General features: G+C 39.0%; 1 protein-coding gene across 3 annotated transcripts in view; it reads left to right on the forward strand.

Moving 5' to 3' along the window:
• Positions 1-25866, forward strand: part of CEP112 (centrosomal protein 112) — a 167367-nt gene that overhangs the window by 78607 nt on the left and 62894 nt on the right. For all 3 annotated transcript variants that reach the window (XM_054082932.1, XM_054082933.1, XM_054082934.1), the window contains one exon: positions 624-806. In XM_054082932.1, the coding sequence (XP_053938907.1) occupies positions 624-806 (183 nt within the window). The remainder of the gene's footprint in view (positions 1-623; positions 807-25866) is intronic.

Below are 25866 nucleotides of genomic sequence, written 5' to 3' on the forward strand. Positions count from 1 at the left end.
CAGCACAGCAGGTGCCCTTCTGGAACACATACATCTGTTTATGTTGGGATAGCGTAGCTGACAACGGGATAATAGAGCTTTGTTTTTGATAATTTTCTTTCTTTTTATTATTATTATAAAAAAAAAAAAAAGACATATATCCAACAGCGTCGCGGAATATCGAAGGAAGAGCTTTCGCTTTGGAAATCATAAAGAATTCTTGAAAAGATTTAATTGCTGGGATGGGGGGGTTGCGTGTGTATACTTAAGCGAAGGGGCGAGCAGGCTGGCTATTAACCATTTAGGATCCTCGACCCTGCTGATGAGCAGCAGACGGGGATGGGGGGACCGTACACAGAATGCGACAATGCCATTTTTTTTTTTTTTTTCCTTCTTGTACGGTCCGACATTTGTACCAACAAATTGGTTAAGGATGCGCTGGATTTGCTCGGTTGTCTCCATTGTTGGAATTGTCTGGAGGAATTCTGTCACGCTAACGGTGGCTTTTTAAAAGGTGAGGTAATAGTGACGTAAAAATAAAATTGCCAACTTGATGAAATTAAGGGGAAAATTAAGCTGTAGACGAGTTGTCATGACGACAAGGATGTTCTGTTGATGAACTGTACTCCTCACTGTCCAATCAGATAGTGGAGCTGAAGCTGGAGCATGAACAGGAGAAGACGCACCTATTCCAGCAGCACAACGCAGAGAAGGACTGCCTGGTCCAAGACCATGAACGGGAAATTGAGAAACTGGAAAAACAGCTTCGCGCTGCCATGGCAGAGCACGAGAGTAAAACTCAAGAATGCAGGAAACGAGATGGGCAGGTAACGATCAGTAATGTTTGAAAGGCATACGCTTATTAGAAAATGCTAATAATTCGTGTTTCCTGTTTGCCAGCATTGTTGGTGATGCACGCTGTGTGAGCCTTTGCGAAACTGGCACATAAATGTGATTTTGTTTTTCTTTTTTCTTTTTTTTTTTCCGCTTTCCCCCCTCCCTTCCCACTGCTGAATAGGGCTTTAACTGCAAAAACCACAGGTAGCCAGATTAAAAATCCCATGGTGCGCTATAACTCGGCCTATTTATAATCTTGTCTCATTTTCTTTCATGATGGATTTGTTTAAGGAAAAAAAAGGTATCTGTTCTTCTCTCCCCCAGCTCTCACACCCACCCCTCCTTTTCTCCTTCCTGAGCAAATCTATATGAATTATATCTGCTTCATTCGTATGCTTTTTGTTGTTTGTTTTAAATCTCTGCAGGTAACTCACAAATGGCTTTATTTCATTTTGTTCATGTCCTTTGTTTCAGTTTTGTATTCTAGATTTGCATTGTGTGTTTGGCTATGAATGTCGGATATTTGATAAGACGATGTGGGTTTGGGGTTGCTCACCATCACGTTTATTTTCCTACACACACACACGCACCCCTCCCATCCTCCATCTCTGTGGTCACTGTTGGAAGCCATTTGGCAGAATAACCCCCAGCTGGGGTAGCATTTGACTCTTCAAACTTCTGGATGAAATGCGCACTGTCAGCATGGAAAATGATCTTTATGAGTTTTCAGTTCAAAAAGCATCTTATTGCATTTTTTCAATATATTTTGTAAGGATGACATGGTATATTTTCCTAAGAGCCTATATTAAAAAGGCCTGCGATGACAATATTTAAAATATTAAGGTGATTTAGTAGTTTAAAGAGTATTCAGAAAGAAGCTCTCCTAATCAGCATTAGAATTACTTATCGTGCATGGATTATTTTATACCAAAACTAGACGTTTTGGTAAGGCATCTTTAACGACATATGTTTTCCGCGCACCACCGCCTTCCCAATGAGATGTACGACTCTGACATTGAGGCGTTTTCACTTTACTTTCTTGTAGGCTAGTAGGCTGTGTCTTTTACTGGCATCTATAATGTAGCTTAGTGTAATTGAATATTTGATTTTTGAATTAACTTTTTTTATATTTGGACAACTCAGACTATCGAAATCTGGCTTCAGTAAGAGTATTGGAAACCAAACGGCTTGTTGCGGGAGGATGAGGGGTATTTTTCAGAGCCAGGGCTGATTTCTCCATTTCCACCATAATGGTTTTCCAAGGAAAACGAGAGTTACTTTTGTGAAAACGCTTGGGAAGAGCATATTCAGGTCGATTCTGAAAAATTAAATCTTCTCCTTTATTCTCCATTTTATTGTAAGAATGAACAAAGACTTAAATTCTTAAAGGGGTTGATTTTTATCTTTGCATTTTTTTCTTTGGCCCAAGAGAGGTGAATCTTAACTCTATAGCTATTTGTGAATGCCTTTTCAAAGTTGTATCATCCTCTCACCTGCATCCCTGATAACGGACAACGGCAAAGCTGTAGAAGTCAGGTTAAAAAGTGAATTACATTCTAGAATTACATAGAATTATTCTGTCTACACGCCAATGTTCATTACAATGATTGTATTGTTCTTTATAACTATGAATACAAAGTTAAAGGGACCATCTTAAGCATATTGAGAGAATCTAGGAGGTGTCTTATAAGTATATCTCTCTGTGTCGTTCTGTTGTGGGTCATTTCTGTCAAAGATTGGAGCCCAAACTTTGGTTGTGCTTTGTTTCCAGTGGGGAGTACTACAGGTGCTATGGAGAAAGCTGGAAATTATCACAGCTATTAGGAAAATCTAAATAGTCCACATAGCAAAAGCTTTGGCCTTTTTACAAGGCTTTCCTTTGTGGTTTGAATATCCCTGTACAGTCATTTGGACATTGCTGCCATGAGAATGACATGTAAATCAGGGGAGAAACTGCAGTTGCCTTTGAGTAGAAAAGCTGTTGTTTATTTAAATTCTAGTAAGGATCTATCAGCTTTCAAGGACGCGTATTTTTTCCATTTTGGAAAATAAGTCGTTCTTCATTCCTTCCTTCCATTCCTTTTTATTGGAATTCACTTTTGTCTGTGCAATGAGCTCAAGAGACGATACTGGTGTTTCTTAATGGCACATGTTTTCATAAAATTTTTTAATCTTTGGATATATTTACAAAAATGCGTGCTTTGGACATCTAATGTGGCTAACGGCCAATATCCTTTATAAAGTACTTGGCAGTCTATTAAAGATATCATAATGATTTGATGAGATTGCGTACACGTAGCTTTTTAAAAAACTGTTAATTTTGAACCAGGTTTGACCTTAGTCATTTTTAGGATTGCTTTATATTACAATGAAGGTGCAACGAAACAGGAGAAGAGGCCATTTTGCTTCGCTAAATGAAGAGTGGGTTTGCTGGGTATTTCACATAATTTAAATAATAACTAGTGTTAATCACATATGAGTAGCTTGATTTGAAGTACCTATTTGTTCAGCGTTTGGTGAATGATGTGAAAGCAGCGTTATTAAAGGTATGGACTGTTTATCTTTATTAAAACCTTGTCCATATGAAAGAGTAGTGAGTGTTTAAAATAGGTATTTCTTACTATGTGATTAAAATCAGCTATGACTGAGTACTGTGGAACAATTTATTATACTGTTACTAAAAGATTAATTTTTTTATTGCATAGCCAAGGTCTCCACTGTCGCATAGGTCTTCAGCTACTGTGAAGATAGTATACAAAATGGTTAGATTTTATTCAAGGATGAATACATTTATTGGTTTAATCAGAACTAAACTATACAAATAAAGATCTTAGTGCATCGCCAAACTTCAATTAAATATAAAATAGTGTTACTGCTTCTTTGAAATATAAATTTAATGCATTTTCAGAAAGGAACTTGATTTAAGTGAGTCACGTTTTGTATTGCTGATGAATTTATGGATAACAATTGCATTCCACTTTAGCTCTTGGATTTCTCCATTTCTGGGAGGCTTGCTTTGATTTTTTCACCTAGGGTTGTAATGCTTGGGGAGGAGTAAATTGACATGTAGGTCAATAAAAGTCAAAGCAGTACAAAGGCTTTTATACCATGCTGTGTTCTTGTAGTCTTTTAAATCCTATACGTTTTCTATGAACTGCCATAATATTGTTATTCTTTAAATGGCAGCTAATTATACAGGATTTTTTTTTCTAAAAAAAAAAAAAGAGGGATAGTTTTGAATTACTACTTCTGTTTAATTTATTTTTTTATGTCAGCTGGATTTTCTTTGGGAGAATTTTGAGCTTGGTTAATCATTTCTTCCCCGCTTCCCTAAATAATTTTGCTTTCTACATTAGTTCACAAAGCAGGGGACTCCTTGGATGATAGAGATCTTCCTTTTATTTTAATAAAACCAGCCTTGCTACTGAATTGGCGATTTTCTGAAGCGAGACTTCTGATTGCAGGGAATAATGCTTCTGCTTTTGTGAAATAAGATAGCAAGTTTAGGAAATTTTAATAAGCGATGGCAGAGGGACTGTGATGGCTGTGGTGCCAGCTGTACCCTTATATTTTCCCTTTTTACTACTAATGTTATTTTCTCTCCAGTATCTGACAGATACCCTCAACCAGCTCAAAGATTTTCATGTTCCAGCTGCTGTACAGAGTTGGATCGTTTTCATGCTTATTCTTTGACCATTGACCTTCGGGCAATAAGAAGGAAAAAATGTACCCCTGTAACTTCAAATACAGTGCTTTGCACTGCAGTGAGGGGAAAAAAAGTTTCCATGAGGAAACTGAATTCTCTTTCCAGGCTCTGTTGTGAGATAATTGGCAAATCTACTGTTTTCACCCATTTGTAATTGGGTCAAGAGCGGCTCAAACGCTGGGGCACATTGTGCCAGTATTTGTCACTGATGTCCTGGTAGTTAGTTTTAACGTATAATGTTTATACGCTCAGAAATGGAGCTGCTTTAAGAGAAGATCACTGGTGTTTGAGTGTCAGCGAATAATGAGCCATTATTAGTTGGGAAAGTAAAACCTTGAGCAGTTCTGAAGTCATGCAAACACACATACCGGGAATGGAGGTTGTTACAAAAGAAAGAGCAGCCTAAAGGTGGTGAGAAGACTTAATAAGGTATTGTCCCATGGCAGAAGTGTCTTTCCTTTTTCCTTTCTTGCTTTTTGCACTTCCTGAAATCCCCTTGGCCTTTACCTTCCCAGTTTGCTTTGCCTTCTTGTGAATCAGCGGCTCCTTCCCTGGTGCCCAGTGGATAGGGAACCCTTTCACTTCTTTTCTGGCTTCTCCTCATTGAAAATTTCCTTCTGTGCGCTTGTAAGCAGTGATCTTTCTGCAGCTGTTGTTTTGCACCTGGTTCTGTCTGAATTAATTCTGAGCTGCTCGAGCCTGTTGAGTTAACACTAAAAAAAAACCCAGTAATAATCATTATTTTCATTCCAATGATGATAGTTATTTTCGTTCCAGCAAATCCTTGGTATATATTTATAGTTCTGTGTAGATGATTACAGTGTCAAAGAAGTAGGGGGAACAGAAGAGGTTTACCTTCCCTCCGTGTAGTCTGTCTGAAGTGGTACGATACTGTATTGTCTGATGGAGAGCTTTGTCAACTGCTGACAAGAGAAAATACAAAAAAAAAAAAGAAATAGAAATATTATATACTTCTAATGGTAACTGCATAACCCAACACGTGCACGATTTCTGTCTGTGTGTAAAGATTGTGGTGGCAGTAACTTTTCAGTACTATACTCATACAGAGGGATTTTGGAAGCATTTGTTTCACAATAGACTTCTTAGACTTTGATCTGACAGAACCTATTGTTACTGTACAGATAAATCACTGATGAAGTCTTCTGCTTCATGGAATTGTTCTACTATCTCCAGTTTCCACAGGGTGATTCTTCTAGTATCAGGGGAAGCAGTTTACTTGATGGTGTCTGGAGGGTACCGATGTAGCCTGTGAAACATTCAGATGTTGAAGGTGCTGCTGAAGTCACTTCTGTGTATAATTTTGTGTAAATAAATTCTATGACTCATTTTTTCCTTGACTTATTTTTCTTCTCTTAATAGAAAAGTGCATTGTTTGCTCTGCAGGCTTTCTCTGCAGACAATCTAAATCATAGAGCTGCAATCTAAATATTTGTTTGTTATATTTGACTTGGAGAGGAGCTTTTGGGCTGACAGGCAGGCTTCTGTAGACAGGCAGCCGTTCCCTTTTAAGCCTTTCCTAAACAAAGGCTTTTGGCTATATTGCAGCATGTTTAATTTTACATTTATCAACCCGGGATAATGAACGTGACTGTTGATGTAAAATATTTAAAGTACCAAATATTTGTTGCGGCACTTGTGTTGTTTCCCTTGGTTGTTATTCACGGTTGGCTGGCTCAGGGCTGGGGTGGATCCCATTGATGGGGATTATCTACTGAAATCAAGGATCTGAAGATGGGTCCTATAGACATGGTCGAACCGGGCTGTAAACTGATAGTGTAGCTGTGAAGTTGAGTTCAGTGAGATGGCCAAATGCCCCAGGTTCCTCAAATACCATCCTCTATGGGGCACAGCTGGTTTTAACTGGGGTTGAGTACATGCAGAAGAGCTGGAGGAAGAATTTGGGCTCCAGCATAAACGTAATCATTGAGATTGGAGCAAAAAATGAGCTTTTACCCTAAAACTGAAGTGCACAGAGCTCAGTCTCAGGGACCCTTCCATCCATCGCCCACATCAGAGCGAGGGACTGGGCCTCCTGTGCACCTTTCCTTTCCCTGCTCGGATGAAGCCACCTTGTGACGTTTGCTGTTTTGTGTCAAGCACTCTGCTTCTGGTCCTCACTTCTAAGCTGCTGCTTCTGTTTGAGATGCCTTTCAAAAGCCTGTTGAACAAGCTATAAACATCTGCCACTTCCTTGCTTAATGGAACCATCAAAGCGTTCCCATGCTGTAGTGGGTGATCATCTATGATCTCTTCCACGTTCTTCCTTGACTCTGACTTTTTACAATAGGACTGAAATTAGGCAGCGAAGAATTCGGTGCAGGAGGTGTGACTTGACTTGCTTCTCTGTCCATTTGTACTTCGGGCTGTTCGGCATTTGCAATATTTACTAAAGACACTTTTGGAATCCATACACAATGGTGCTTAAATTATCATTCGCTGATTAAAAGTGTTAAGTTAGCTTAGGAGAGACCTGACATTTTGTGTTGTCTACAGACTATGTAAAAAAGAAAGCAGTTGCCATAGAAACTAGCTCATCACATAATACGAACTGAGATTCTGAGATGGGGTTCTCGTCAGAAAAATGGACTTTCTGTTTATATAATGTGAAATTGAATGGCTATAGTAGTTGTGGTTGCACTGTAATCATCATTTTATGTTATTTTTTTTTGTTTTAATGTTAAATATTGGCTGCTGAAAAGGTGGAGCATGTAAGTTCACTGGTGTAGGGGCAGGCTGTATATCATATGGCAGTAATTTTAGCTTATACCAGTACTCACTGTTAAGGAAAAAGGGATTATTTCCTGCATAGATGTTAATAAATATAGAATAATTTATCTGAGAAAAAGTGAGATCAATCTTGGCCATTGACAGGGCATACATTTATATATATATTTATGTATAAATATTTATATCAGCATAAAGGATCTTTATGCCAGTTTTTAACACATAAGACTGTGTGTTTTTAACACATAAGGTGTGACTGTGCATACAGGGTTTGTGTGTGATGGTTACAATGAATGATTGACACTAAAACAGACAATAAGCTATACATCGTGTGAAATTATTTTTAAGATTGACGTTATTAAAGGCATATCGATGTCAAGTGATCATGTACATTAGTAAACACTAAACAGGTGATGTTAACTGCAGCGTTTGAGATGGTGTAACAATTTTGAAGCAAAGAGGCAAAAATACTGTGTTGCTCTGCAGAAATGGTCACCTTACAATATAAGCCCTTGATTTTGAAGTAAAAGGAGCATGTGCTTTCTGTTTCAAGTTCAGTGTATGGCACAGACAGGCAAAAGTTGGTTATTGATATTACTGCCAAGTGTAAAGGGCTAAATCTTTTCTTTTGAATGTAGTTTCTGTGATATCAGGTTGCTCCGGGTATTACAAATGAACTTGTCTTCTGTACAGAGAAGGGGGGGTACTTACTCATAACATGCTTTATTAATGTTTTTTAGTTCTTTTGAAAATTGCTTTTTAGTATTATCTTATAATTTGCTTGAGAGCATTGTTGAATAGAAAGAAGTTGACTTGTCTTAGTCCATAAGAACAAGTACAGCAATTTGCAAGGCAACAGTGGTGTCTACTTCAGACATTCCACTGAATGGCTGAAGGGACATCCTCTAGTGGGAGATCAGGATTCATACTGAGGTTTTTTTTCCCACAGCATCATAGAATAATTTGAGTTGGAAGGACCTCTGGAGGCCATCGTGTCCAACCTCCTGCTCAAAGCAGGTCTAACTTCAAAATTACATCATGTTGCTCGAGGCCAAGTCCAGCTGAGTTTTGAAAATCTGCAACGATGGAGATTGCACAACCTCCCTGACCCACCTACTCCACTACCTTACTGATCCATTGTGAAATTCCTTTTCCTTTATATCCGGTTGAAATGTGTTTTGTTACAACTTGGATCTGTAGCTTCTCTTGTCTTTTCGTTGCCCCCTTCAAGAAAAATCTGCCCCTCTCTTCTCCGCAGTTCATCTTTACACTTGGCTGAAGACAGCAATTAGATACTTCCTCGGCCTTCCACTCTCCAGGCTGAATAAACAGAGTGGTGAACTTCCTGAAGGTCCTAGTGCCCCATTCCCAGGTCCTTGTGAATGTCAGCCCTGCTCTTCAGCATAATGACCGCTTTGCCCCAAAGAGATGCCATCCACAGTATTGTGCAGGGTTTGTTCTGTCCCATCATCCCAGTCTTTGATAGAGATGTTAAGCCTTATCAGCACCATTTGACATTTGAGAAATGCCACTTGTAACTGGTTGCCTGTTGACTCTTACTTTTCACACTCAGTGGTCCGGGGAGTTCTCCACTCGCTTTGGAGTACAGCCGTCCAGTCTATGTCTCTTCTCTTTGACTATGCAGATGCTGTACGAGTCTGTACCAAAAGCTTTGCTAAACTCAAGGTAAAAGACATTTATGTTTCTCTCTTTTCCCCAAGTCATTTCATTGTAGTAGACGATCAGCTTGGTCAGGCATGGTTTACCCTTGCTGTGTCTGGATTGGGTGTTCCCAGTGGCACTTTTATTCCTCATGTGCCTGGAAATTAATTTTGTGGAGTTTAACAGCATAATTTTTCCAGGGATGCAGGTTAGGATATCCTGTCTTTGCCTACCTACAAAGGTGCTGCCTATTGCAAATTAAGTAGTTAATACTTTGGACTGTGCTTTTTCTTTTGTCCCTTATCTAGAGAAAGATTATCCAAAATCAATTCAGTCTCTCTTCCTTAGGTCAGCAGATGTTAATTCCATTCACTCACTGCCGCTGTAAATCAAGTTTTGAACAGTAGTCTAGATGTTAAATGATTTATCTGATAGGAGAGATTTTACGATCCATTCAGTTCCTCAATTGAAAGGTATTATAAATACCAAATGAGAGAATGAAACACTAGACAAGAAATAATGACAATCTTTAGTTTGGAATGTTAACGCCACTTGTTTTGGCAGCATTACTGGTCTTAAAACAATAGGATCCATATGGATGCTAATTTTCCCAATTTTGAGTAATAAATACAACCTCTTTATGGTTTAAGTAATGATATTACTCAATACCACTGCAGGGTCCGGTAGACTGTTCCATGATGAGGTAATAAATAGCAATTTTAGAGAGCTGATTATTTGTATTTTTCTTTTATGTGGTTTGTGATGGGGGAAGAAGAAATCACAAAGCCTTGCCCTCTCCTGTAGCTGACATACTTTGGCTGAAGATATGTCGGCTGAGAAATATGAGACCATCCATAAAGCTCCACACGCTCCCACATTAAAGTGTTATAGAGAAACCTTCAAGTGGAAAATCAGTAACAAATTGCAGCTGAGATGCTTGTGGCACACTGCACTGTCCCGGGAGCCCTACCACTGCTCTGCTTATTCCTCCATATATTGCTTTAGTCAGGAAGAAAAATGGAAGACTTCTCTGGTTTTACTCTATTTCATAGACGGGAGCAATGAGAGGAAAAACCCCCAAGCCCTGTGATGGGTTATCTGCGGATCTGATGATGAGGTTACTGGCATAGGCACCGGGCTGAATGCTTCACTGTTAAACATCTTTGCAGCTGTTAGCCCACTGGCCCAACCCCAGTGTCTGTAGCAACTCTTCGAAGTCTCCGTTTCTGCCTCACATGTTAGGAATTTGCTAACCCATCAGCTGGAGGGGTAGCCAAGTGCTCTGCACTCTTTCAGCTCTGCTTCTTGCACCAGTGCTGCTCTCGGAGACAGTTTGCGATCCACCCCTTTTAAGACGCTCAATCTCCTTCTCCACCGAAGCACTGACTCTCAACACACCGTGTGTTTTATAGTTTGAGTTTTGTCTTCTCCTGATTTCAAGCAGTGAGTAATAAATACGTGCCAGTGAAGGTCTCCTGACCAGGCTCCATGGGACATGCAAAGCAAAGAAATGGGGCAACGCGGTGCAATGCAAAGACGTGTTGGACCTGGGTGATGGACCCTGTTGGTCACTGGCTGCGTGCTCTCCTTAACCCCATTGTGAGCCATCTCCTCCTGCAGCTCAGAGGAGACCATCACCTGCCTCCTGTGCTGAACCAGAGTCTGCATTTGGCCCTTGGGCAGGACCAGCTGCCCTGGCAGGGCCTTGGAGGGCCCACGCAGTCTTTTGTATTGCTCCGCGTTTCCCATCCTCATTCATTATCTCCTTGTCATTTCTGCTGCCATTTTGTGTTTCTGTTTTCACTCAAACCCTGATAAGAACAGGAATTTTAGATTCTGCATTTGGGGAAAGTCCAGATAAAGCTTCATATGTTCTCAGTGTAGGCTACGAACAATTGTTAGATGTGTATGTTCAAGCTAACAGAACTGTATGTGCCCTTTTGCAAGATCCCTGGTTTTTTTTCTTCTTGGAAACCTACCTTTCCCCCCCCCTATTTTTTTTCTTTTTAGAAATAAATTAGAAAGAAAACACATTATTTAAAATACAGTATTTTCAATATGAAGTCAGACAGCAGAGCTATTCTTTGGTCCAGTCACCTTTGAAGAAGTGATTGTCACCTTACTTAAATACTGTTTCTTCGTTTGAAAGAGTGGCACAGACTCTGACAGTGATTTAAGGTCTTTAGTGTTGATTTCATGTGAAAAAATATTTTTCACAGTATGACTTTAAAGTAGACTTTTTTCCCCCAATTACTCTACATGTTGGCAGCAAATTAGCTTTGAGAGGATATTGTGCACACATCATAGTTCTCTGTTGATGTAGTGGGGAGTCATTTTTGGATCTTTAGCTCCGTCAGGCCAATGACTGACGTTGTTCATGTCTTCCATTTCTGTAGATTTGAAAGACTTTCTTTTGACAGGGAAGGTGATGTGGGGAAAAAAAAAAAAAAGAATCCAAAGTACAAGAAATGATTGGCAAAGTGATATTATCATCAAATGTTCAAAGGCTTTGCAAATTGAAGCTTATTAGGCTGACATTTTGTCTTCTATTCTGCACTAATTGGAATCATGCCTGTGTGCATGATGTGGAAGGTGCTTAATATCTGAGTGTTTATCATGACAAAATGACAGAAATCGATGTCAAAGATGCCGTAGATTTCTGTTTAATGGAGAAAACAATCTATTTCAAACTACAATTACATATCTCACGGTAATTTGTATTCATACGTATAAAAGACCTCCTGGAATATTGCAAATAAGAAAGCTTTGGGCTTGGCCCCTAAAATATTGGCCTGATTGTGAATATTCCCTTTTCAGGTTTTAAAGTTGTTCTTCGGAGTTTATAAAAAACAACACTGATGTAGTTTAAAAAATATAAGGACAAAAAGCCCTGACACACTGTTTTGACTCAAAACAGATCAGAAAATCCCAGGAAGAGTGAACTCCGTCTTTCGTCCGGGTGATACAATTCTTCTGAAGTTGTCTCTGACAGCTTGAATTCCTTTGTAGTCTGTGCTTTCTGCTGTATTGGCATCCGTAAAATGAATTTGGAAAAGAGAAATAGTGAGGAAAATGATGTTAGAAAGGCAGCCACTGCAAACGCAGAGGATGCAGGAATATTTGGAAGTAGCTGCATGTTCTCCTGCTGTATTTGGTGTCATTAGGGATTTCGGAGTTGGAGGTGCCTGCCCCTGTCGAGGGCATGTGTGTGCTGTCTGAGATGACTAACACACTGGTCATGTGCTTACATCTTCATCTTGAACGTTATTAAACTGAATACAGATCTTCAATTAACCCCCTACTATAGTGTAGAATTAGTATTCATTCGGCAGTCAATGGAAACAACTAGCTGTTAGCCGAGACCCTTGCCTGAATTACTGTCTTGAATTAAATACAGATTGATCATTGCAAAGCGATATATGAAAAAACCCAAGCAAATTAATGCAGTCTGGATGCTCATAGGAATTACCGGTCATTATGCGACTGATACAGCTGCCTGTGCGTTACTGTCAACTCTGGCGATCCTGTAACTAATGAGATGTTGACAAGCAGTAGTTTAGGGGCTGATTGTAATTATTTGTGTTGCTGGGGTCTCTGAGTCTATGTTGTGTTGGTGGAAATATAAAACAACAGGCAATTCCTGCGTCGGTAAGCTCATAACATAAATGTGCTCGTGGGATATTAGAAATGGGTGCAGCGAGCAGAAGGTTCAGGTCACATGATAAAAAGTGAAGTTTATCAGTAGGTTGATGTGGTTTGAGCAAGAAAGTAGAAGAGACAGCACGTGAGCTGCTTCCCTCAAGTGACTCTACTAATGACATAGGAAAAATGCCTTTCCGTGATTGTCTGTAGCGTTAAGAGACGTCTAAAGCATACTGAATACCTGCCACGTCTGCAGATGCTGCTATTATCAAATGTTTTATGTGACTGAATAGGGAAGGAAAGGTCTTTGACTGTAGGTGGGAGCTGAAAATGTGAAGAATGTTTTAGTTTGTTCAAAGTTTGAGGGCCCTTCTAATGATTTACATGTTTATGTAAATGCTATATTTAATAACAGCTAACTGGAAGCCTTTTGAACTATGTATTAGATTGATTTCCTTGTAGGAAAGTAAATATAAAGAATAATTTGTTATTGTAACTTTTGATCGGTTGGATACTGTTGTTGGGGAGCAGAGCGGGAGAGAATGGAACAGGACCCAAGCTGTCAAGATACCCTTGGTAATGTTAGAGAGAAAATACTAGTTTTCCAGCCAAAGTCAGTAACCGGGCAAGAGGGAGAGGCTGTGTGTGTGTTTGTATGTATGCACGTATGAGTGTGTCTGTGTGATTGCCCTCTAATGGATGGACTCTGAATGGCTCAGCTTATATGGAGTTCTGTAGAGAAACATTACCTTCGGGATGACTGATGTTCCGCCTTTTAGGAGAATCTTGTAATGTTTATTACTAAGTCCGACACATCTTTTGTAAAGAGCATTCCTTTATCTTGTAAAATTAATTTGAAATTCTGTAGGAAGTCCTACAGTTTAGAGAAGCACCTTTTCTTTGTTCTCTGAAGGTTTTTATTTCAGCTAAATTATAACTGCTTAAAAATTGCTATTTTATTTTCCTGTTTTTACCGTAGTGCTAAAATAATAACTGAATATGAACAGAAAGTACCATATCTCTTTACAACAGCCTTTGGAGAGCAGTAGATGGGCAGAACTCACTCCCCTTTATTCCATGCAGAGTGTGCCCCTGTCTTGTAACGCTCCTACTGAGACCCTCATGGAACCAGGATCCCCCAAGCTCCAGAGGTGTGGTTGGAAGAGGGAGTTAACTCTTCCCCCTTCATGTGTCTCCAGTTGACACCCTGGCTGTAGTGGATGTTCCCTGTGGCCACTTCCACCTTCTCCTGCAGGGCAGCTTCCTGGCTGCTTGCTTGTGCAGTTTGTTTTCTAGCATTAAGTGGCAAAAGCGTGTAATGTAATTAATGTTCATTGATCAAGATTTCAAGTCTTCATGAGATACTTTATGAAGCCAGGCATTCTAGTGATGTGCGGTAGATTAAGCTGTTTAAATAAAACTACCCCTGAAGGTGACTCTAGAATAACCTGAGACGAAAGGCTGCAGGTTAGTTGGAAATTGGATTTACAATTACTTGCACTGAAAGTAGACCACTTCTACATGTTCTTTATAGTAGAATCCTAGTATAGTCCTATTTTTTCCTAGGAAAACTCTGTTTTTGTTCAATAAATGTCTTTGGGTTAGAATTACATTTCAGAATTACATTTCCTTCTCTGCAGCCATAGATCTTTCCTTTTCAAATTTTCCAGCGTTTGCTTTTGCAGTTGGATCACTAAACAGTACGTTGAATGCATAAGAGAACAGATGTTTCTAACAGCTTTGTTCATCTCAAGTTGTAGATGTGTGTGATTTCAGAGTATCTAACAGTTAACGTCCTCCCTTCGAGGAGGTTCGTGGTGGTGGTGGTAGGAAGCACAGTCATTGCAGAGAGGTTCCTGATGCATACGGGTTGCAACAAGCCAAATATTCATACTTATGAAATCACACCAATGTCATGGGGAGACCAACAACTGATTTCACAAAGCTCTGCTAAGGTGCCTCCAATCTTTCTGGGGAGGGGCAGATTTAGACTGGACATTAGGAGGAATTTCTTCACCATGAGAGTGGTGAGGCCCTGGCCCAGGTTGCCCAGGGAAGCTGTGGCTGCCCCATCCCTGGAGGTGTCCAAGGCCAGGCTGGATGGACCTTGGGCAGCCTGAGCCAGTGGGATATCCCTGCCCATGGCGGGGGAGTTGGAGCTGGATGATCTTCAAGGTCCCTTCCAACCTGAACCGTTCTCTGATTCTCTGTATGTTAAGGTTTAGCTGAATTCATGGTATTTCTATCTAAGATCTGATTAACAAGGGAAATCTAGGTTGGAAGAGCAGAAAGAACAGTACATTAATCAAATTCCCTTGTAATGACTGTGAGTGATTTTCATGAGTGATTCCTCTAAGGTGTGATACAAGGCAGGCAAACTGTACTGACTTTTCACATCCTTCCGTAGAGCTGGGGTGCTGCCCTATGCTCTGCCTGCTCAGCTTGGCAGGGGCACTTTCACAGAAGACTACAGGAGTCACCTGAGAGCTTACTTCTGGGAGCAAGAAGGAATTCTTCTTGGGTTTTGTGCTACTAGCTTTTCCATTCATGATGAAAATAGAAAAAAATTGTGTATGTTAACAAAGAAGTGAAGGATATTGCAGGAGCATTTTCTCAGCCCAAGATGGAGCATTTATCTGCTTTTATAAATATTGGTGTTTTTCTTCTTAGCAATATGTTTCTTGTTTTTTTTTTTTTTTTCCTTAGAAAAGTTAATTTCCACTTACAATGCATTGACAGCCATTGTTTGTGTTGTTTAGCATCAATCGAGGAATCTTTCTAAATGTTATTTTGATTTGATGACTTTGTTCGGCAGTGAATTATGAAAGCTCTGATTGTTTAGTGCACAAGGAGACTACAATACGTTACTGGGTCACATGCTCGCTTAATGCATATGCATATTGTGGTGGCAGTAGTAATAGCACCATTAAAGAACAAAAGGTAGCAACACATAGTAGCTCTGTATCTGGCCAATCCCCTCGAATTACCATAAATATTTGAGCAATCTGAATAGTTTTGGACTCTGTAGTAAAGCTTTCCTGTTCTTATCTGGCACTGAAGGAATTTGGAATAAAGTATTCATTTAACCAAGTACAAAAATATGTATGCTATGCAGTTATAATCATGTGTCATTAATCAGAAAATACTGCAGAAACTCTGACAAATTAAAAACACAAGGATGTATCTGCAAGGGCTTTTTCAGTCATTAAAAAGCTGCTTCACCTCTCAGGCAAACTATTTAATGGCAACTTCTTGCTCAGTGTACTGACATCTTCAAAGGCTCTGACATCTGTCGGCCTTTGAACTACCATTAAAAAATATTATCCCATTTCCATTCTTTTATGCCCATTTTTTTAATTATAGCCCTTCTTTCAAGTTAGGAACATGGTTGGTTTAAATGATGCTGTCCTTTCGTTTTCAGCCACCCAGCTGCGGTTTGAATAAATTGATGTAGAATCAAAGGCGGGACTTTAAAGGGAAAAGGTTTGATGGACTTGGACTCCGAACCAGATGAGGTTTTATGATGAAAAGGGTTTAATCCCAGCACAGGCATCGCTTCTATCAGTCGAGCAGTACAAAGCGATTCATATATATAGGTTCACGAGAAATGATCTATTTTTTTTTTTATTTTTTTTTTTTTTTAAACAGCACAGATCTCTTCAGGACTTGCAAATGTGGCATTAGCTAATATTCAGAGAGCTGATTTCCTTTCATCCACCAGAAGCTTATGATTATAGTACAGTTCTCGAATTGGAAATGAGAGCTGCAACACAGATTTAAAGCTATGCTGTCTGATTTGTATTCAATATACATGTCACTGCGGGACGAGCTAGTCTGGGCCGAGCTGGTTCAATAAAGGCAAAAACAGTTCCAGCATCTGAAATTCTGGGGGGAGGTACCAATTAATTCTTACCTGCTCTACCTGAGTATTGTGTCGGGTGCTTAGTAGATTACTATCGTTTCGAAAGCTGTGCAAACGAACCCTTGTGATAGCATTTCTTTGGCATCTTTTGCATCAGAAGCTGCGGCGTTAATCAGTAATGGCTTCTAACGTAGTCGTTTATGTGAAGAGAATGTTTGTGTTTCTGTGCGTGAGTTTCAAGGAGGTGTAGCAGAGACAGCCTCGCTGTTCTTTTACGGCAGTAACCTTCGTTAATGTGGCAATTAGGCCTGCACATGGAGAAAACCGAAACCTCTGTCTCAACAAATGCATCAGATGCCGTTTGTGATAAATCCCACCCCATGGTATAAGCTCTGGAATAGTTCCCTGATCTTAGTGATTCACGTGAGGAGAAATGTGCTGTGTAGTCATGACTTCTTCCTTTTACATTCTCGCATTGTGTCCTTCGAAACAGTGATGCTTTCCAGAAAAGTAAAAGCAGTAGATTTCAAAAGTCTGCAGATTATACCCTCTTAAGAGGTTGTGCTTCGTTGTGGTACAGAAAGGAGTCTGTACTTTGGGGCTTTGCCTCCAGCCAACACTTTCTCCTTCAAGCCCTCCCCACACCCATTGTTCCCTGCCAGATTATTCAATTTAGGAGTAATGTATCGTCCCTGATCTCTTAATGCAATTTTTAAGGTTGTTTTGTGTTTTTTTGGAAGGGGGGAGTGGGTAGTAAATATAAACATGGACCTGTATAAATGTATATATTCAATGGGTTATTTTAATACTAGTGTTTCATCGAATTTACATGTTTATTATGCGTTTAGATTTTTACATTTACAATATATATTCATATTTATTCAAAGTACAGTAGATCCAAAACAGTTGCATAAATAAGTGGGAAAAAATTCCTGCCCCGGGATGCAGTGGCCTATTTGGCATTCAGGAAATGAAAGTGGCATCAACTGAATTCAAGGACAAACTGAGGATAAAAAGGACAGAGATCAATGTAAAGGTGCCAGAGGAGGATACTCTCAATTCCAAGAAAAGAAATGTTATGCACACAGTTTTCATTTATTTTGTACAGATCATCCTGTGATTGATCTTGTCTTTCTGAACTGGTATCTGTGGAGCATGGTGCTTCCAAAAGGTCTCTGAACTCAGAGGAGCCACTGTCAAGATGATGGGAATAGTGCAGCCAGCACTTGAGGATGAAGGTGCTGAGAGGGAGACTAGAAATTGTCAGCTGTATGCGTGTGACAATATATTTCATCTGATGCCTTTGACTCAAACCTAACACCTAGGTTGGAGTAAAGACTTCCTTCTCTGGGATTTTTATCCTCAGCTGGAGTGACATTTATCTATTTGATATACAGATCGACACTACAGATATTGAACTAGAATGTGTTTTTTCTAATTAGGAGTTGATTTCAAAAAAGGAGAAAGTCAAATTTTGCACGTGTGTGTGTGTAATTCTGCATCTTATTTGCGGAGGCAACTAAGGAACAGATAAGAATTTGCCACAACTTATTGATTACAGAAATACTGCGACCATTGTTACTGTCTTGCAGAAATGAGGGTTCTTTTGAAAGTTAGAAGCTGATTATTTCTTTAAAAATCTAAACCTGCCCAAGTGACAGTTTTTATATCTGAAACTGCTTGATTTCACAATTTCTGCCCACACATATCGTCATTCATGAGGCTGAGAATGAGGACTTCATGCTTGGTTAAAGACTGTCATCTTCAATATAGCAGCATGACATCAGTAAATGAGAGAGTTTCCTGGTGTATTAGGTTCTTCAGAAGAGCAGAATAGTACACACGCGCTGGTGAATTTAAGTCATCGGCCCAGAAAATAACAGCGTTGGGTTCCTTGACTTCCTGTGATTATGCTGGAGTTCCATAAAAGTCTTATCTTTCTCACGTTGACTAATAGTCAGGGCAGAGCTTGGACAGCAGCATCAACTTCAACTCTTCCTCCAGCCCCTCAACTTGGCTGTTGAGGAGTCACGGCAGACAACTGAATGGCAGTTAGTCTCCAAAGTTTGCCTTTCTGCTAGTATTAACTTAAGAAGTTATAGATAAGAGGTATCTTATGTATGAACAGCTTATTACTTTTCCTTTCTATCTGCATCTTGTCTTATGTTTGTCCCATCAAGTTTTGCGACTGATGCTATTTCTGGTACAGTCGCCGTAAAGCCCTTATGGGATGTGTAGGGTAAAACTACTGGAATAATCAAATGATGTATGTGTTACGAGCAGTGATTTAAACAAATACAGTCGAAAGAGAAGTGTGTGGTGCTTTTCTGGTTGCGTTTTTTGGGGGAGGTGGGGTTGGTTTAGGTTTTTTTACTTACAGTGAAGTCTTTTTATTAGTTAACAGAGCAAAGACATTCCTCTCAGACAATACAACCTGCACCTCTTCTGAGGACCAATTAGGAGCCCTAATATGTTTAATTTTGCTGCCTCATAGAAATGAACGCCTCTAGTAATCCTTAATTCTGTCATACATCATGTCTGCATTTAAATCAGAATTACATGTTGTTAATGCTTTGGAATTTAATACGTGGAAAATTTAAATGCAAATGTTTTTTAAAAGCTTTGACTTAGCGGGTGCTCAGATTGACGGGTGGTTCTTCACAGTCCTCTGTGGGCATCTTTAGCCCCATTTCTGGGTTTCACCGCGGGGAAGTCCTGTCCTTCCTTAAATATCAGTGGCTTTTCTTCACATGCAGGACAAACTTTGCCCCAATTATATGTCAGGACTGAATATGTCTTTAACATTTCATCTGAAAGGAATATTTTCCTTTCACATCCTGAAATACTGAAAATAAAGCTGTGCCTTTTTTCACAAAGGAAAACATGGAAGACTAAACACGTGTTTTGTGTAATTTTCATCAATCATTGTTTAGGGCTGGGTTGTTATGGTTTGTATGATGCAGCAGACGTGGTATTAGATACAGATTTTTATTTTTTTATTGTTCTTTTTAGCCACTGTATTTTATCTATATTCTGCTTTTTTTTTTTTTTAGGAGATCGCTACATTAAGCAGGTATTTATGACTGATTTTTTATTTATTTTTTTGGCATCTCCATCATATTTAATTTAGATTAATGCAGTTATGCAGATTTCTAGGTGCCCAGTTGAATGTCTCCATTAAATTTCATAGGAGAAAGACACAAAGAAATGGGTCTTCCAACTAGTCTTTTCCAAGTAGGTCTCTTAGTAGTCTTATTTAAATCATTTTGTTTTTACAAAGAGAAATACAAATGCAAATGTTTCTTTCATCAGGTAAAAAGAAAGGAGAAAGAAAGCTGGATGTTTTAATTTGTGTCTCGCTGATCTATTTCAAAGCAAATACAGTAAATCTAGTAATAAGAAGCTGTTCTGGATCTGTCTTCCAGGCAAGAGGGCCAAGTCTTTTCCAGGTCTTAGAAGTGTTAAATGGGAAATTTATTTATATTTGTCTCAATTTCGACTTGGTAAGTAATCCTTCCTCTCACCAGCACACCGTACGGTTCAGTTACACCTATAGGCTCGAGGTTCTTCCATTTGACTAAAAAGCATTTTATTAGGAAGGCAGTGACAATAACCAATCTGTATGAGGTTCTGCTTTCTAGCTGCTTACTAAATTAGAATCAAATGGACTTATGTAAATTAAGAAATCCAAATAAGCTCTGTTAATTTGAAGCTCTTTGTGGAGCTGTTCAAATGGATGTCTGATTTTCTTTCTTCCCCCCCTTTTTTTATATAAAAGCCCAGTAGTTAAGTGCCTTTTACATTAACCGGGATTTAGGCAGCTAACTGGATTCTGGAACATTCCAGATCGATTTCAGTGCACTCCTTTTGGAAAAAAAAAGATCAAAATTTGTGTTTTGCTTAATACCGTGTCACAGCAGAGCTGGAGAATTTGTTACCCCTTTCTCGCATGTAGTCACAGATGTAGAAACAAGAATGTTATTGATGTTTTCAATGGAGCTTTTTCTACTGGGATTTTGATACCTGTCCTGTGTATTTCTTTTCAGCATTCAGAAATATATGGCAAAGTTACTGAACAGTTTGCGGTTTAGATTACCTGTGGAAATGTCACCTAAACTTTTTCTCTATAGGAAAGACATAGATAAACTCTTTTCATTAATTTTACTGAAAATGGAGTTAAACAGAAGGTAACTTTTCTTTATTGCTCCTCATGAGTCAACACTTCCATCATGTTTCAGGAGAATGTCTGAGCTGTAGGACAAGAGTAGACAAGACACAGCAAGTGCATTACTAAGAAATAAAATTCAAAGGGCGCTGGATTTTTTTGAGCGCTATGTGAAGTGCAGAGGGAAAAATGAAGTTGACCATGCTTTGAATGTGGAGAAGAAAGTGATATTTAGCCTCCAGCAGCACTGTACAGGTGGAGTGGTGTTAAACCTGCTCATACCCCTGACTAACACCCCAGTAGATAGAAAATAAACCAGGTTAGTAGGAATGTGCTTTTATTAATCATAAATGTTAGAGACATTTTTCAGAGCAAACACAGTTCTGAAGCAGACCAAGTAAAGAATCTTATAAAGGAGGTTTGACGTTTAAAAGCAGCTTAATGCTGTTAAAATTAATAGAATAAATATGTAAGTTAGCAGCTCAACACCTCGCTTTACAAGTCCTGGTGGATATTTTCAAGAGAGATGTCAGAGGTATAGTTGCAAAGGTGAGAAAAGCTGGGATTGTGCTGAGATGGAGTTGATACACCTTTGCATGAGCCCTGGAATGGGGGGATACAGATTTTACACCTCCAAACAGGAAAGGTTTTATTGTTGGTTCTATGGTTGTCATCTGCACTGCTTCTGCGTTAAGTTTTTCTTGACACTGAACATTCATCTGTGTGAGTTTGGAGAACTGCCACTCTTCGTATGTGGTGCAGATTACGAGCCCAACTTTGCTTTGTGCAACAGTTTTCCTACAAAAGAATGTCTACATTTGATATTATACAGCCTGATTTATAAAATGTGGACATTGATTTATGAATGTATTCATAGCTCCGTCCCATCACTGAAATATAGTTATAAATAGGATAAGGATGTCTTCTAGTCAGCAACTTGGGCAACAACACTAATGTTATGGAAAGATGTTTTTTTTCCCCTCAAGAATGAGAACACCTAAATATCCATTTCATTATATATTTATGTAGTATTTTGTGCATCTCTTTGAGTACCAGAGTTTTAGCCTTTCTAATGCTTTAGCATTTCCTCGGAGTACTAGACTAGCGATCGGGACTGCTGTGTTGGTACCAGCAGAGCTCTTGTACTTCCATGATGTCCACTGTAAGAGCTCCGTGCTTTTTGGGACATTCACTCACTACTCTTAAGAGATGAGACCAACCTGTTGGGCATTAAACTGTTGTTCATTTTCACTTCGTTTCGCACCATTTCATTTATCTGTTCCTTTAATTACCATATTTATGGCCCTCTGTGTTCTTACCCAAAAGGCATTTAAACGTGCTGGTGTAATAGATTGTGCTGTGAAAGTTAAATAGCTGTTTATTACTTATCCTTGTTAATTTGTGCTCTGCCACATCATTACCCGTGTGATAATGTGCATGACGTTTGTGGAAGTAGTTTTCTTTGCAAATCAAATCTGTCTTTTTAAGGATTCGTAATATTGTCAAATTGGTGATTTTACAAGTCACAAGAAAAATTGGATAATAAATTCTTAAGATATTTTAATTGAAATTGCTATAGCGTGGAAGATGTTTTCATTGTAGCCGGTTAAAATGGAGACTATTGAGTTAATTACAAAGCTTTATTTAGATGACATTAAAAACACGAGTTCCTAAATTCCAATGACTTCCTAATTAAAAATGCTTTTAAAGTATCAGTTTAGATTTGATATCTCTTCCGATTTAGATTGTAGCTTAGACAAAAAGATTGCTTTTTTCAGCACTTTTCTGTGCCCTTTGGATCACTGTGGTATCACAAAGGAGCCACAAATGTAGCTGCCAGCTGGCTGAACTGGGCAGTTGAAATTCAGCGGGCATGGAGCGAAGCAAAGAGACCGGCGTGTCTGGCTCAGTGGGATGCTTTGTGAACAGGTCGGTGAGCCCTTGGGTCTGTGCCTGGCCCTGCACTTGGTTGCCTAACGTTTTTATCTGTTAAGAGTAGAAATCATGGGTCTGGTTCCCTAAAACAAGACTTGAGATCAAGTCTAAGACCAATTGATGTGATTTGCTGAAACTGCGATATTTAGGCTCGTTAATATAAACGAATTTTGTTTTAAACACAAATCAACTTTACACATCTTTGAAGTTCCCAGAGCTATACTTTTTTCGAAGCTTAAAGCTATGAACAAGTAATATTTGTTTACTTTTTAGCATTCTTTTATGTTAGATGTATTGCTTGTTTTTGTGATGGTAGAGATATTTCTCTTATCTGTCTCTCAGCACTTTATAAAGCTTTGTTTATTAATAAGAAAGCTCAAGTAGTTCAGATCCCACTTTCAACAGATAATCCCTTCTAAGGTATTTTACACTAAATATGTCACCGATTCCTGTGTGATGGGGCTGGGATACTTCATCCACTTCTTCTGGGATGTTGCGTTAATCATGGGTAAAAAGAGAGTCATTGTCACCACTGAATCACTGGGTGTTTTTTCTTTGTTCCTTACTTTTCTTTTACTACTTCATCATCAAAGTGAGATTTGTTATTACTACAGACTTCCCTTGACTGGCCTGATCTCCTTTCAAAACTAATCCCCTACCCAATAACAAATATTGTGTGCCTCATCCGTCCCTGTCACATCATGCCAGCAAAACAAGACCCAAAGAAACAAATCTCCCTTTCAGAAGGATTCAGCCCATGGTCTCACAGAACACACTGTGCACTGATTTTAATGCTCTTCTAGGTGAGAATATTTTGAGAAGATGTTGGTGCACACAGAGGCGGAAGCTGCACACAGGTCGTTCAAACAGGGCTGTTCCTTATGGGCTAATATTTTAGTTTATTATCCTAGAAAGGATCATTGTGATCATGTAACCTGACAGTTCGTGTTTGGGTGAAGTCCATGGAACTGCTCAGAGGTTTTGGGGAGTTTGTTAAAATGCTAAATGCGAGCAAAATGGGACACAGTAAAATGAGCCCAATGCAGTCTTCTGCAACTGAAGCCAAATTAACCTAAGGTGGAAAACTTTTGAAACTCGGCTTCAAGAGTGCTTGTGATCCTCTTCAGAAATGCAGTAAGGGATACTTCTTTTGCAGCAATCTGAGCACACTCGGCAATGAAGAGCAACGAAGGGTTATTGCAACTTCATCTGCTGGGAGGTGTTGGTCACTTACTGTAAAAACTGCTGAAGCAACACCTAAATGACTCTAGAGCTGAGCCTCAGGGAGTAAGTTAAGAATACATTTGATCATAACTCTGCATTGCCTTCTTTTTGTGAATTTTAAATGCCCCCAACACTATTTCAAGCTAAATCTGGTGATGGGGTGGATGTGGTTTGGTGTTTAACACATTGAGAGGGAGACAGTGAAGTCCGTGTATTCCATCACTGTGAGTATAAAAGATGTGGTCATGCTCCAGCCTCTTCCTTAGAAACTGATCCAAGTAAATGCTTCAAGCGGTTGAAGCAGGACCTCTTGAAAAATAAAGGCCTTTTTTTTTTGTTTTAATTAGAGTGTAGTCATTCAGTCCATTTCTCATCCCTGTTGCAGAGTTTCAGACACCAGCAACAGATTTTAATTTAAACTTTTTGCCAGTTTTATATTTTCTTATGCAATTTACTTTTCAAAATTAAGAGCACATGTTTTCCTTCCAAATAACATGCAGAACATTTATTGGCATTTTAAATAGGCCAAAGTGAGCGAGCAACCTTCTTTTTTTTCTTTCAAGTCTATTTTTTCCCTACAGGCAAATTGCTGTGGGCTTATGACCCACCCTTTTTATGACACTATTTCAGCACAGATATTCTTAGTTAGAATTCTAAGTTATTCCTTTGAAACAGAAATAGAAATCACCATCTCAGCTAGCAGTTTCTTCAGCTATGGAATTGTCACACGTGCATACACGTACATACAAGGATGCCATATAAATTCACATGAAATCTCCACCCTGTCACACAGTTTACTTTGCATATTTGCATTTTTGTTCCATTTGGGATACTCTGTAAGCTCGTGGTTTCTTTCTGTTTGTTTTTCTTTATGTGAATTAATAGTCATTGTACAAAATGCTTTCTTGTCTGGGGCATGCTTCTATGGCACAGAATCACTGTGAACTTCTACATTCTTCCACAAAAGATGTACCTCTCTCTTATTTCGCTTACTCATACCCATACAACTGAAATAAAGACTATAACATTGTGATTGGAAAAAAAAAGGCAGCGAGTAGCAGTAAAATTTTGCATGTATTTATATACTGTGAAGTCTTTAATTCTTATGTTTAAGCTTTATGTTTAGCACAAGAATAATTCGTTCTGTCAAATGTTTAAGATGAGTATCTCTCTCAGTAGCTTTTGTACCCAAGGTATTGTTTGGAGCATGCGTGCACTTCGGTAGGTACAATTCACAAACAGAGATTTGAGCAGCTGTATTTCCTTTCACTGAACAGCTAAGAAAAGATTTTAAGAAACCAATGCTGAGTAAAGAGAGTTCAGTTTCTAAACAAGCCAAGGAAGCATCCTGCCTTCAGATCTCGGGCACGAGAAGTGAGATTTTGTAATTACATCATTTATTTTTCCACAGAATTGTGAAGCAAAGGCAGTTGCTCTTAAGTTTTATATTTCATGTGTTTTTCACAACTGAGAACTATGTCATCTTGGTTTGTTGGGTGTTTTTTCCCTAGTAGTACTAATTTGCCTACATTTAAGTCTTATAATAGTTTATTAAACCTGGCATGTGGGATAGCAGAATCTTAGTGATGGGAAGTTTGGGGTTCATTTCCTTTAGCAGTTGGAATATATCCGTGTCACACAAGGTTGTCTTATGCAGCGAGTTGTTCGGTTGTAAGCTGCTTGTGCCGGTGACTTTGTTAATGGAGAAAAATAATCTGGCTGTGAGAACTAGACTTATTTTAAAGTAATTGACAAGAACTATGTCTGTGATCCCCAATATAAGCTTTTTCCAGTCACTTTGGGGAGATTAGATGTCTCTTAACATCATCTTACCAGCAGTGAAGTTGCTCCAAAAGGGCTCCTTTAATCACATTAGTTTTGCTGCCATCACCCCGTCTTCAGATTCTTTCTTCTTCCCTAATAGAACCAAATCTGCTTTTGCCATCTATTAGGTCTAACATTAATGCTCCTTTGCATATTAATTACTGTTACTTTACCTATAACATTCAGCCCACTCTCTCTTGGCTCCCCAGTTATGAATCGGAAGGCTTGGAACTGTTACTATTTCCATGTGGGTGTTGAATACTGTTGAATATTGTGGTATTTGTT

Source organism: Cuculus canorus, chromosome 18 (genome assembly GCF_017976375.1).
Source record: "Cuculus canorus isolate bCucCan1 chromosome 18, bCucCan1.pri, whole genome shotgun sequence".
Taxonomy (NCBI): Eukaryota; Metazoa; Chordata; class Aves; order Cuculiformes; family Cuculidae; genus Cuculus; species Cuculus canorus.